This window comes from Xyrauchen texanus, chromosome 12 (assembly GCF_025860055.1).
Source record: "Xyrauchen texanus isolate HMW12.3.18 chromosome 12, RBS_HiC_50CHRs, whole genome shotgun sequence".
Classification (NCBI taxonomy): domain Eukaryota; kingdom Metazoa; phylum Chordata; class Actinopteri; order Cypriniformes; family Catostomidae; genus Xyrauchen; species Xyrauchen texanus.
This window is the reverse complement of record NC_068287.1, coordinates 10,650,332-10,665,491: the sequence shown is the minus strand read 5'-3', so window position 1 is coordinate 10,665,491 and position 15,160 is coordinate 10,650,332. Positions and strand designations below refer to the sequence as shown.

Sequence of the window (15,160 nt, the reverse complement as noted above, 5' to 3'; positions counted from 1 at the left end):
CACGGAAGTGAACCGCTATTGATGACGTATAATGTGGTCGTCAGTCTCACACGCGTCACTTTCAAAATGAGCGGAAAGAGTTTACTTTCATGCGTGCGTGCATGTGTGTGTGTGTGTATACACTTACCTTGACGAAAAGCGGGATTGACGCACACGCACTGCAAGCAGAGAGATGATTTCTGCTTGCCTTTGCAAAAATTGTCTTCGGCGGACAGCCCGCTGTCTTTTGAACGATTTCAGTATTTTTGCGGCAGAGAGACGCAAGTGTGTTTCTGTATCTTGATGTTGAAAACAAAACCAAAGGTTAAAAAAAAGAAGAACAAATGTGAACCGAGCAAGTCTATTCATTGAATTTTGACGCATTTTCATTTCGCGGTTATCAAGCAACACGATTACGCACCAGCTGCAGCTTGATGACGCAAGCGTACCGCGATTCGGATACAAATATATAATGTGAACACAGTCCATCGGGGGCATGGGTGAGGGGGGAGCAATCGGACTCGGGTTCGGAACAGGCAATCGAACCAAGTGTGAAAGCCCCCTTACATTTACAAGTCTGGTGTTGCACTCAAGGTTACAAATGACAGTGACCATGTTTACATGTACTTAAGAAAACAATTTATTCCAAGGTTTTTGCAGTAAGCAGCATTCTGAAACATCATATAAACAAGAACACAGATTTCCTTACACCATTAAAGGGATTAAGAGGGAGTTGTTTAACATACCCAGGTTTCTCCCGGGGAACGTGGCTTAATTTGGCCATGTAAACACATAAGCAGCATTCTAACAGGATTTTGAGGAGTGTGCATGTGCGTGAACAGCCCAAATAACAAACTTCATAGGATGGAGTCCAAGAACAGGTCAACACAACGGAAAGAGTTCAACATTTCTGGGAGTACAGTGGGAAAAGATGTATAAACTATGTACTATGTAATGTGTACTAAAATGTTAAAATGTACAATTTAAACTATTAGAGCTTGGTATTGATACAGATTTAAAAAATGTATTCAGTAAATAAATATATTAATAATTTGGTTGTTAATGCAAGCATTTTTCTCTCAATTTCGTAGAGGTTTGAGCATAGAGTAACAGATCGATCTTGGGATTTAAGAATCGATAGCGAGATCTGAGACAAATCTCTACGTCTCTTTGAAGGAGGAAGTGGGAGGTAGATAAACAATCCAACTTAAGTTGTTTATTGTCAGCACTTTTCAGTCTAACACATACAAAACTAAATGGCTTTTCAGCGCACTTAATATCACACACACACAGGTTCATGTAATGCATTTGTACATTGGGAGAATCCCAGAGTTTTATGTAAGAGGGAAACCCCACTATTGCAGCGCAATTCCGCTGCAGGTCACAAAAGAAAGGTATGGAAAAAACATAGCAACAACTCTAGAATATCTGGAAAAAAACTGAAGCAACAGAAAATAAAAAAGCGGAGTCTCCCTCAGATGCCATGTTTATTTACACAAGTGTTGTGGGGAAATTACAATGCTGTGGAGAAAGCTGCTTACATGTATACGGCAGTACAAAGTATACTATTTATACAATATATGCAAACAATAACGCAACTTTTCCGTAATTAGCAGTTTTCTGGTGTTAATCTCACTGATTAAATGAGGCAGAGCTACATCAAAATCACTGTACCACAACCACTTACAAAACGTAATAGTAGAGTAGTTTAGTAATGGTATGAAATGGTTATATCAAACATTACCAGTCAAAAGTTTCTATTTTCCACAATTTAGAATAGTGGTAAAGTAATGAAAACTATGAAATAATACAAATGGAAGTATAGGAATTATTAGTACCAAAAATTTTAAACAAATAAAAAAATGATCTTTTATATAGTTTATTTTTTTAAACAGTATTAAAGGAGTTATCATCTATGCTGGACAATTGATGGCTGCTTTTCCATCAATATCTACTCCAATTCATTCATTTCAAATTAAAATTTAAAGTTTAATTAAAAGTTTTGTAAAAACATTTTATCCAGGCACGATTTATATTTGTCTACAAAACTCATTTCAAGCATTCAAGCATAAACCTTCACATTAAAATACTTTTAAGATCATTAAAACTTTTGACTGGTAGTGTACTTTCAAGGTAATACCGTGGCAGTTTTTGTAGAGAACTTGTTTAACCATTCACATGATTTATATGACACTAATGTTAAACTGACTAGTAGAGCCACTGCCAATATATAAACTGTGTTTGTATTCAATAGTGAGATTTGGCCCTCTATAGTCCCACAGCCATTTTAGGCCAGTTAAGATTGACCGATGTATAACCATACACACTAGCAACTCATCTATAAAGATTGTGAAATAGGAGATCATTGGTGTTTGTTTCAGCATGCCTTCCCAGATCACACACTCTTACACACACTCAGGTATGCTTGTGACCTTTCTTTCACACTGTGACCATTGACCTCTGCTCAAGCCACAGGTACTCATGCATATCTCCAGGACAAGCATTTCTGCAAAACCTCCTTGCGTATCACAATCTGGCCAAGAGGAATGCACTGACAAAGAGTTGCAGAGAAACGGAGCCGAGCGAGTGATCGATCGTCTCAGGCTGTAAACAATCTGTGGCGTTGTTCTGTGCTGCCAATGCAGTCAGCACTCACATTCACATGAACAGCAAGAGTTTTTTCAGACAGATCGCCCATCAAAGCTGCTCTTATTCTGGCTTTGTGGACTTATTAAAAGTGGATCAGAATGCCATGGTTTGAATACCCAATTCACTGCTGAAAAAACCCAACTGAAACCAGTTGCAATCCTTTAGCCTGCAACAGTATAACACTACTATAATGAAGAAATAAGCCACAATAGACTTATTGTTTTTACAAAACGGAACCCTGCTGAAAAAAAAAGTATAAGATGGTTTCTCAGCCTGGTCAGACTGGTCTGTTGGGTGGTTGGCCAAGCTAGGAGACCAACTGAAACAAGCTATGAACAGCAAACCAGTTTAGGTTGTTTTAATCTTTCTTTCTTCTTTTAAGCAGGGCAACAAAAGCAATATGATGAAAGCCACCAATGTTTAAAAAATGACATTGCATTAGATACAAGATATACAAAATATCAAACCAAGTGGCATTTGCAAACAAGTGATTCTTCAGCTTTTTAACAAACTTTCTAAAATTCTTAAATGTAAGAAGCTTGGCCCTGCATCATTACCATGTGCGGTCTGAAACGCAATTGTCCTCGTTTTCCACCGCTGGACAGTAATTCAGAGTAAACTTCACATCGCCTTTGAAGGACTGCAATGTGATGTTGTGCAAAGTAACATTTATCTTTAACAACATCGCACAACAATGCGGCTAAAACATGGGCCACCATCTTGAATGGTTTGTGTTGAATGGACTGCGTCACATGACAACAAATACGTCACTGTTTTCGAATATCTCCATTTTCCCTGTCCACACTACAACGAGAAGACGTTTTTTTCAATTGTATCCACTTGGGAGAGCATTTTCAAAAAGCGTATTTTTCGCTGGACAAAAATGCATTTTCAGTGTGTACGGAAGGCCAAAATGTAATCAAATGAATGCATTTTCAAACGAAAACATATTAGTGTAGACGGGGCCTTTGAAAAAGTCCCTCAAAGTTTGACAACCAAAAAGTGTCCAAAAAAGTCTTCATTTTGAGCAATATTTCATTGCTCAATTGTTTTATCATTTCAAACCTAAAACATATTTTTATGAAATGTTTAATTGTGTAATTTAGTTTTATAATTAAATTAATTATTATGTTGGCACAATTATATTTTTGTCTTCAAAACCAATTTCAAACATTTAAGCAGACACCTTCAGATCAAAAGATTTTTAAGATCATGAGAAACATTTCAGTCAAGTGTTTCAAAACGTTTGACCGGTAGTGTATATATATATATATATATATATATATATATATATATATATATATATATATATATATATATATATATATATATATATGAGTGCTGTCAGTCGAATACATTTTTTAATCGCGATTAATCAATGATTTTAAAAGTGCTTAAATTTGGCACTATATATAGATATTTTCTTGTCTAAATTCATTTATTTCCATCTTAGGAAAGAAAACATGCTTTATTAACATTTTCCAAACAAAGCCTTCAACAATATAAAGGCAATGCACTAAAATATCACCAATTCGAATAACATTAAACATTTCCCAAAGTGGGAGTTTGACTAATTGAAAGAACTAGTTCCCACATAGGTTGCATATGCATTGCAATGGGCATTAAATCCCTAAAACTCTCACCCTCCACAAGATTAATCTGCTGGTAGACTGCAGCTATCCGCTTTTTTACAGCAATGGTAATGTTGTGTTCATGATTCGCACCAGGGCACCAATGGCACTTTCTATCATGTCCAATCTGGACTTGTTTTGTACATCAAATAGTGTTAAGAGGTCTCCATTATGAGGAGCCTGGGTAGCTCAGTGAGTAAATCGCTGACTACTACCCCTGGAGCCGCAAGTTCAGGGCGAGCTGAGTGAATCCAGCCAGGTTTCCTAAGCAACCAAATTGGCCCAGTTGCTAGGAGGAGTAGATATAATAGTTGATATAATGTGGTTCGCCCTCAGAGTTGTGTGTGGATGCCGCGGATAATAGCATGAAGCCTCCACACAGGCTATGTCTCCGCAGTAACACGCTCAACAAGCCACGTGATAAGATGTGCGGATTGATGGTCTCAGACACGGAGGCAACTGAGATTCGTCCGTCATGTTCACCTCTACCATCAGAATGGGGAAAAGTTTCAGTGATTTCGACTGTGGCATGATTGTTAGTGACAGATGGGGTGATTTGAGTATTTATGTAACTGCTGATCTCCTGGGATAGAATTTACTCAGAATGAGTATACATCCATCTCAAAAAAACATCCAGTGAGCGGCAGTACTGCGGAAGGAAATGCCTTGTTGATGAAAGAGGTCGACAGATAATGGCCAGACTGGTTCGAGCTGACTGAAAGGCTACGGTCACTCAGATAACCACTCTGGTCAATTGAAGTGAGTAGAATAGCATATAAGAATGCACAACATGTTGAATCTTGAGGCAGATGGGCTACAACAGCAGAAGACCACGTCAGGCACTTTATTAGGACATTGTGTTCCTAATAAAGTGCTCAGTGAGTGTAAATATGTATATATAAAGGTAACAACATTAAGCATTGTCATGTGCTTGTCCTTCAGACAAGTAAATTGGTAATATTTAAATTGGAATTTTGAAATGTATTTGACCATTCAAGTTCAATAGTGCGAGCATTTCTGCACACACACATACACCGCCAGTCAATCAGACAGGGTGCAGCTGTTACTAGACTGCAAATGAATTATGAAATGATGCACTCTGGATAGGAATAAGAATATGAACTTTGTAATAAGTGACACTGGCCTAGCCTATCACAAATATAGCCAGTTATTTTTTCATTATTGCCATTTTAATCAGTCTGCTTGTCCGTTAATGTCGAACCCTGTAAATATATATGTGTATATATACTGCAATAGCATGCATTTGTACACATTACACATACCCTTTTTAAGTGTTTAAGTCTACAAATACCTTTTGAGAGCCACTCAAGTGCAAAGAAACACAGCAACATAGCGCTGCAATATAGAATTCAACTGATGTGCAGTTACATGAGTGCATATTTTCTTGAATGTGACTTACAGGTAAATATGAGTGTCTCTAAACTCTGATCACATGAATTGTGTTCAAAGCCATTGTTAAACACTGACAAACAGCATGTAGAGCGTAATGGTGCCCGCCCCTTTCAGCTGTCTTAGTTTCGGAAGTATTTTTCCCATTCATTTTTTCCAAAGGGATTTCATAAAATCCTCTATAAAAAGTTATAAGCCATGAAGCAAACCAATCAGCTCCGAGGTGAATTACAATATTACAAACTTTGATTTTATGCAAAAAAGTATTTAAAATTGGGCATAAAGACAAAGGTACAAGAGTAGTACATCTTTCATAAGGGAATAAACTACAATCCCATGAAGCACTGCGAACAACGTTATCGAATTAACTACTGGTTTTGAAGTTGTTAATCATAAGTATGTAACAATAAATTTACATTTTGTTGCAATATATATATATATATATATACAAAGATATCAGTAGTTTGAGAGTCTAAAGCGAGTGACTCCATTGCGTCATGGCAGTGCGCCATCGCTGCCGAGTTTGTATGCTGTATTTTTCTAATTGATGGATCTTTTCTCTTCAGGATTGTGGGAAATGTAGTTGTTCACCAGGAATTCCACTATTAAATTTTTTTTTAAATTAACTTGAACTAATGTGGACTGTTGGCTTCAACAGAAGCATATACCATCGCTTAACAACCTTGGAGCTCATGGTAGGTCTGTCTTTAAAGGTTTATAAGTTATCATTAAAATTAATTCCCCTATGGAGAAATTTAATGGGATTTTTATTTCCGGAGTCAGACTGATGTGAACTATTATAATGCACAAAGTTACGTTGCTCAGCAACCAGCCCACATTTAGGCTTAAGAATTACACAACTTGCCTGAATTAGTTTTTTATTCATTGGTGTTATTTAATCAATTAATAATAAACAAATTATTTATTGATCATTGATGTCTTTAATAATTTTACTGTTGTCAAAGCTTTGCGTCGTGCCTAAGAACACTTCTTACCCATTGTCAAATCAAAACAGAATCACAAAAACAATTGTGTTAATGTTTTTGTCCTCACCACCCACAATCGCAACAGGACATTTTGTCAGATAGCATGCTGCATAGCCCCGCTCACCATGAAATTTCATTGGTCCAAAATCCCATTTTGCAAATGCCAAATATGTTCTGATTGGCTGTGACAGTGTGCAGCATTTCTGTGCTCAATGTGGACAGACACATTGCTTGTCAATGGAAACTAAATGCGTTGCGCCTGATTAGGACACTGTAAAGCATAGGTCCTAAATTACATAATCAAACATATTCAAATGCCACGTTTACTACATAAGCTGAATAAGAGAAACACGAGGCCCAACTCATACGGCCGTGCATGTTTGACAGTGTTGGTTAAGGTCAGGAGGAAGTCACACAAGCCTAACGTCAAAGGGGGAAATGTGTGTGACGGTAGCCAGAGCGAGCGGTCACAAATGACCTCATCCTATCTCACATCATGCTAATTCCACAACACAGTTCCTCTTTGCCGATGCTGCTTTCTCCAACCTGTCATCACAAGGATATGAACTAATACTGTTTCTTAATCACAAATTAAACAGAATGGATAGCGTGGAACTGTCGAGTCCATGACTGTAACTTTACAAGGCAGAAAGTGATGAATGCTGTCCGACTGATCAGGCAGTCAGCCAAAATAAGAGGAGCCCCTCTGCACGACACTTCCTCCCGAAACCTCAAACCTGACACTTTACATTTCTAAAAACAGACTCTGCGAGAGGGACATAGTCACGTTTTTTTCACCTGGAGGCCAAGAGCAGTTTGAGTTCATAGAGCATTTTAAATGATCTGCACAGTTAGGTCTATGAATAAGTTACTCACTGTAACCTGTCTGTCTGCCTGGACAGGTTCTATCTGGCACAGCCATGACATAGAAACATAATTAAAGTGTTTATCCCCTCATCCCTGCTGTGAGTGTTGTTGTGACAAATTAAATCGGCTAAAACTGATGAAGCGTGCACTGATTTTACAAGCAATGCTGCAGAAAACAACAACTGTGTCAACAAACTATCAGTACCCCCCCCCAAAAAAAGCAAACATTAATTAATGCACTATAAACTAACATGAACTAACAATGAACAATAGTATTTTTATTAACTCCAGACCCAGGTTTCTTCTGTATAACATGGCTTAATGTGGCCATTTAAACACATAAGCAGCATTCTAGCAGGTTTTTGAGGGGTGTGCATGTGCGTGAACAGACCGAATCATAGAATGAAACAAACATCATAGAATGGAGCCCAACAATAAGTCACAGTGGAAAGCATACAGTCGGAAAAGCACATACACTATAAAATATACCCATTGTACACACCAATGTAAAATATCAATGATCCCTGATGTTTGCATATTCACATATGTGCTGAAGTACACTGGGGGAATCCCAGAGTTTTAAGTAAGAGAGAAATCCCACTGTTGCAGCACAATTCCGCTCGCAATAGAAAGTTAAGGAAACAAACACAGGAACAACTCAGAATATCTGGAAGTAACGGAAAATAAAATAGTTTGATAAATCATGTTTGGTATTTACACAAGTGTCGCAAGGAAATTAGGTAGCTGTGGAGAAAGTTGCTTACTGACTGTAATGTATGCGATAGTGCATGTATACGAGAGTACGCCACTTTGCATGTAAACAGGAATGCAGCTCTGCCTAATATCTACTGTTGTGTTCTACATTAGAAAGAAAGTTATTTCAGGTTTAGAGTAGCATGAGGGTGAGTAAATGATGACAGAATTTAAATTTTTGGGTGAACTATTCCGTTAATGGAAATCAGGTATACTGTTTCAACATGAACAAATAAAAAATAACAGAAAGGAATTCAATCCACACCTTAAGTATAAAAAAAGTATACATTTTTTTACAAACTAATAATAAATCAATAGAAACTTATAGATACCAATAGATAATAGACACTAATTAATGGAAACTATTAGATCATTTTGATTTTAATGGATGGAAAAACTTTATCACTGAAAAACTTTGGTAACACTTTAGAATAAATTTCAGTACGGCAAAAGCAAAAGACCTTAACTTACTAGAGTGTGAAACTGAGAAAAATGACTTTAAAGTTTCTGTTTTGTCCAGACAAAAGTATTATAGGTAGGACTCCCAAAATTTCACAACTAGTTGCTATACTGAAGAAATGTTTGTATGCAAAAAATCTTGAGCTCAAAATTGACCTTTGACCCTTGTTTGGCAGTTACTGTACTCTGCCTTTGTATCATGTGCCAAAAATCAGGAGTCATGCAAAGGCAAAAGGCCGTAACTGACATATAATCAATATTTACTTGCTGTTCACCATACTTACATCCATTATAAGAACACCTAACCAAGGTCTAGTCATCATGGTATTTGTTTTAAATTATATAGAAGACCTTTGGTTGTTCCTATTTAGTGCTATAATGATCAGGATAGTGCGGCAACACTAACACAGTTAAACAGTATAACAGATAAGTTACTTTGCAGTACAGTATGTACAGTATGAATAAATACAATACATATTTTCACAATAAAGATAATTTAATTATAATTGAATACAAAGGTATATGTATTTAAATGCAAGATATAGAGTAATAATTAATTAAACATTAGACCAATACATTAGAGATTAGAGACTGCTCATTCCAAGTTTTTTACTGCGCCTAAATAAAATCTTACTGAAAGCTAATTTTTTGAGATATCAACCTAAAATTTGGAACACAACTTGTCCATAGGTATATATGACAAAGCATTCTTGAAATACAACCATTTAAGTTTGGATAGTGATTTTCATGTCTATGCGAAAAAAGGGGGAGGGGTGACAGTTAAAGGGTTAAGGGCCACCAAACTGCTCAAGATGCTCAGTCAGCGAACTCGACTTGGATTACTACTTTTTAATTCTGAGATAATATAGACAGGAGTATACCGAAAAAAGTTGGAATTACTTTTACTATTTAGGTTAGCCTACTTTGTACGGACGTTAGCGATAACTAGCTGTAAAATCTGACGTGAACACCTGCAAGAAGGAAATATGGCTCAAACACGTATGGATTGTTGTGGATACAGCAGATGACGTGCATTGCTATGGATTATATCTTCTATGGATCATATCGGATTGCATGGAAAGGTAGGATGCCTCTGTATTTAATATTTGGTTTTCAGCATCTGATGTGAGGCGAGTGTCAGCGTCAACGTTAGCGCTGATTTACGTGACACAGATTAAATTTAGCAAGCTCCGGGCTGTCACTGACATTGACAGATCTGAACCATCGCCCTATCACATCGCTATCACAGAGTAATAATACTAACAAGCAGTCGGCAGTCTACACTTTATTTCAAAGATGTGTCGTGTGTATGTTACGCGGTTTGGTGACAATAAAAGAGCGGTAATCTTTGACAGTATGACAAAGCCAGAGTACAATAACATCACAGCGGCACCGTAACATCTCTCTTGATGCCAGGCGAAACAAAGTCAGAACACCTTAACTCAAATTCAGCGTGCCGGAACAAAGGCTAAGAGCCGTAACAACTGTTATGGCGTTCTGCTGTGGTTTCTCGTATGGTTTTGGATGTTACGGTTGTCATAGCCCTTTAATTTCTCGTTAAAACAATCAAATTGACTCACGATATGTATTCACATGATAAAGGAGGTCTTGAATACCCCAAAAATGACATTAACTCATTTTTGACCAAACATGATGTTACGGCGTTTTGCCTTTGTAGGGCAGTATAATTAGCATATAATGCAAAACATATCTGTACAGTTGGTTCATGTACATTTAAATGTGAATATTTATAAAATTAAAACATTATCTATTAAGCATTACAGTATAAAAAATAATCACATTTTTATGATATTTCAGATGTTATGAATTATACAAAGTGGCACCTAAATCAACTGGTTTGATTAAAGTAATATATATATATATATATATATATATATTTTTATTTTTTATTTTAATTAATTTTTTATATGACTACATCAACCCTAATTGCATTATATATATAATGTATCTTGCGGTAACTTCTGAAATAATTATCAAAAACACAATTTAATATAAATACATTAGTTAAACTAAATTACAAATAAAGCAATTTTAAGGATGAGATTGGGCAAATAGAGTGCCTTAAGGAAACAATTGTGCAGTTTTTTTCTTTTAACAGTATGTTTGTAATAAAAGTTATAGTAAAGTTGAAGCAAAACTCTGGGAAGTAAACAACATGCGCCAGTGAGGCCATCTGAAAGGGCACTTTCACTTTTCTCAGGAGAACTACTTGTTTCCATGGATACGCCATAATTCCCTCGGACAAACTTTGCTGCCAACTCTAAACTCAAGACACACACAGCACATGTGTAGAGGTTATGAACTTATTATTCCTTTTCTAAGCTCTGGTTTGAGGATTCATGAGATGGTGTAACTTTGGATTTTTCTACTTTTGAAAATGTCACCACTTTCTGACAAGTAGGAAACATCAACATCTCTGTCAAATGCACAAATTGATATGTTTGGCTTTACATACGGCTTTCGTCTATTTATTTTTAAGAGGAAAATGTGTCAGTGAATGTTCCTTTAACATTCTGAGCAATATATCATGATTTTTAATGAGCTACTAGGTAAAGTTATTATAGTGTTATATATATATATATATATATATATATATATATATATATATATATATATATATATATATATATATATATATACAGTACTGTGCAAACGTTTTAGGCACTTGTGAAACAATTTGCATAGTGAGGATGTCTTCAAAAATAATCCATAAATAGTTTTCAGTTATCAATTAACATCATACAAAGTCCAGAAAACATAAAAAAAAGCTAAATCAATATTTGGTGTGACCACCTTTGCCTTCAAAACAGCACCAATTCTCCTAGATACACCTGGACACAGTTTTTCTTGGTTGTTAGCAGACAGGATGTTTCAAGCTTCTTGGAGAATTCACCACAGTTCTTCCATCTATTTAGTCTGTCTCAATTACTTCATATGTTATCTCAGACTGACTTTATGTTCAGTGGGGGGTCTGTGGGGGCCATGACATCTGTTGCAGGGCTCCCTGTTCTTCTATTCTAATCTTTTTGATTTTGAAAAAGGAATGTCTGGGAGTCTAACATTTATATTTTTTATTGACACACTAAAGTTGAAAATATAAATAACCATCTACAGACAAATGCTTTTGTGAAACATCTTATGTGTGTAAGACTTTTGCAGAGTACTGCATATATATATATATATATATATATATTAGGGCTGTCGATTTAACGCGTTAATTCAGGGCGATTAATTTGACTAAAAATAACACGTTAAAAAATGAATGCAATTAATCGCAATGCCCGCAATGATATGGAAGGTTCCTGAGAAATGCAAGCTTGTAGTACCACCTGTTTACTCCAGAGGGCAGTAAGTGAAACTTCAGCTGTGTGGCAATGCGCAGTTTATACAGTGAAGAAAAACACCCTTGTGCAGCAAAACAACACAGACATACGTTACATTCTTGCATTCAAAACACTTAGAGCGCAAATTCGAACTGAAGGATCTCAAGATGTGTTTAAAGATTGAGTATTAAACTATATTTAACTCGACACAGTGACCTTAAAAATGTTATGTTTATGACGCAACACAACCGAGATGCTACACAAGCATGTCTGACGCAGGTGTACATTGACGGGTCCTTAAACAAGCCCTCATAATAAATCTCCAACTGATTGACAAATGCACTTGTGAAATGGATTGCTGTGAACTGTATAACAATGATTGACTTATGTTCAATAATATGGTAGTAAACAATACATTGTATTCTAAAGCCGCTTTTTGTATTGTCTTATCAATGATGAACTCTTCTGCCACAAGAATGTAATGCATTTTAATTATCTATCTATCTATCTATCTATCTATCTATCTATCTATCTATATATATATATATATATATATATATATATATATATATATATATATTATTTACTTATTTTTTATATTTAATGATAACTATGTATAATTAGGTCATCATTATATACTGAATTGTTATATGAGGGCTTTCTCAGCAAATATTTGTATATGCGATTAAATGCGATTAATTAATCGAGACACCATGTAATTAATTCGATAAAAAATTGTAATCGATTGACAGCTCTAATATATATATATATATATGTATAAACTGCCCCACTTGTCAGTTCATTGACAGCACTAATGTTAAACTTAAAATGTGGTAACATCTTAAGTCAAAAATCTAATTATTATTTGTAATATGATTACATAGTAGGCTACTGATTGCGTAAGGTTACACCATTAATAGGTCAGGTAGAATTAGTGCCTGAAGGCAACATTTGTGGTGCAGTTTTACATTTTACAGTGTAATAACTTGTTATTAATGAGAGTTATTACAAAGTGTCACTCAAGTTTGTTGCTCTTACCCACGAGCAGACAGAGGATGTCCAACCCGACCAGCATCTTCCTGCTGGAGCACTCCACACTGTCGGCAGGTTCAGCGGGGCTCACGATGTGTTTCGTGCCGTTCTCGATCGCACTGTCTCCGGATCCGCCGTGATCGGCCAGCCGCTGCTGGAGCTCCGTGTGACTGTTAACCGAATTCAACTTCTGCATGATGCACGTGATTTCAGTTCAACACATACACCGGATAGGTTGTGTTTTACAATGTCAATAAAACCAATTTAACAGTTCTGGAATACAGTTTTGCTGAAGTTTAAAATATTTCTTTACAATCTAGTAAATTTCCAAGCACAGTAATGCGCACGTGTAGATTATGTGTTAAAGTATTTTAATTAATAACGCGATCAGACTTGTACAGGGATCCTGGTCCGCTCTGTCTTAAATGAAAACTCCTTTGCCCATCACTCAAGAAAAGTTTCAGCTGCAGTGTTGCCATCATCATCTGGACATGATGTAGAAAAACAAATTCCTGAAAACATACGTCCGTAAAAAGTTTGTCATCCCCTCTGATTTCTGATCCACATGTTACACTCTACTTTCTTTCACTGACAGAGAAAAACTTTTAGCGGACCGTGTTTTCATTTGTGGGATTTAGTGTAATTCCTCCGCCCTCTTTCTCTAGGGCTGTGTCTCAAATCTTAATGAGCTGCCTACTTAGACAGCATGTTTGGGCTCGTTTTAAAGGTGCAGTAATTATTTGCTCATTAAAAAAAGTTTTACTCCTAAAGAAATTAATTTAAATTGTGAAACATAAGTATAAAATCCTAACCACTCACATTATCTTATTCACAGCAGCGCCATCTTTGATTTTTGACAGGAATGACAAAAAGGCTGTAAGGGGTAAATGTACCTGTCTCTTCAGTGGGTTGTGGGTTTAAGTGTTTTTGAACGTTCTGCTGACCAAACATTTAAATGAAATAGCCTATCTTTCCAAGAAATTTCAGTGGACAAAAAACTCCAGAAAGCACAAGTTCTGGAAAATTACATGTGATATTGTCATTGAAGAGGCTGAAAGTCTTTCCTTCAAAGACTCATTTTCAATATCGTCAAAAAATCAAAGATGGCGCTATTGTGTAAAAGCTTTGTTTTATGCTGCCATATCAGAATTATACTACTTCCCATTTCTGAAGAGGTAATTACGAGTATGTCGCATTCAAGTGCTTTTTTTTGTTTGTTTGTTTTTGGATTTTTCCCCTTTTTCTCCCAATTTGGCATGTTCCCAATGTGCTTTTAAGTCCCCCGTGGTCATGTAGTGATTCGCCTCAATCCTGGTGGTGGAGGACGAATCCCAGCTAACTCCGCGTCTGAGACCGTCAACCCACACATCTTATCAAGTGGCTTGTTGGGCGTGTTGCCACTCAGACATAGAGCATGTGGAGGCTTCACGCCATCCACCGCGGCATTCACCCTCAATTCACCACGCACCCCACCGAGAACTAACCACATTATAGCGACCACCAGGAGGTTACCCCATCTGACTCTACCCTCCATAGCAACCAGGCCAATTTGGTTGCTAAGTAGACCTGGCTGGAGTCATTCAGCACACTCTGGATTCAAACTAGTGAACTAGCGAACTCCAGAGGTGGTAGCCAACTTCTTTACCACTGAGCTACCCAAACCCCATTCAAGTGAACTATTGTCAAAAACTTTTTTTTAATTCAAATATATATTTCTTGAGGAACTTTTATTTTGACACCATACAAAACATTTACTCAGCTTGCTGACGATAATTGAATTTTGGTCAAATACAAGCTATATTTAAGGTGTAAAAATTTACAAAATGCATCAAATGGTTGGTGATATACATACATGAATATTGCCAAAATAGTAAGCGCTAACAATTAGCAGAATGTAATTACATCTTGAGCAGTCATTCATGTGTGACTTCCAAGTTTTTTTATTCCGAAAATAATTTTATTTCCAATTTGTTCTCTCTCTTTCATTTTTTGGTCTGTGAAAAAAGTTGTTCCCTCTAAAAAATTATTCACTCGAAATGTTTTTTTTTTC

The 15,160-nt window shown here is 36.3% G+C and overlaps 1 protein-coding gene across 1 annotated transcript in view; it reads right to left on the bottom strand.

Annotated features, from left to right (window-relative positions):
* The window catches only part of LOC127653241 (phospholipid phosphatase 3-like), a 46,931-nt gene extending 33,211 nt beyond the window's left edge, over positions 1-13,720 (bottom strand). Inside the window, exon 1 of the mRNA XM_052139857.1 lies at positions 13,117-13,720. Within this exon, the coding sequence (XP_051995817.1) occupies positions 13,117-13,306 (190 nt within the window). The 5' untranslated portion in view covers positions 13,307-13,720. The remainder of the gene's footprint in view (positions 1-13,116) is intronic.
* Between the last annotated feature and the right edge of the window lie 1,440 nt (positions 13,721-15,160).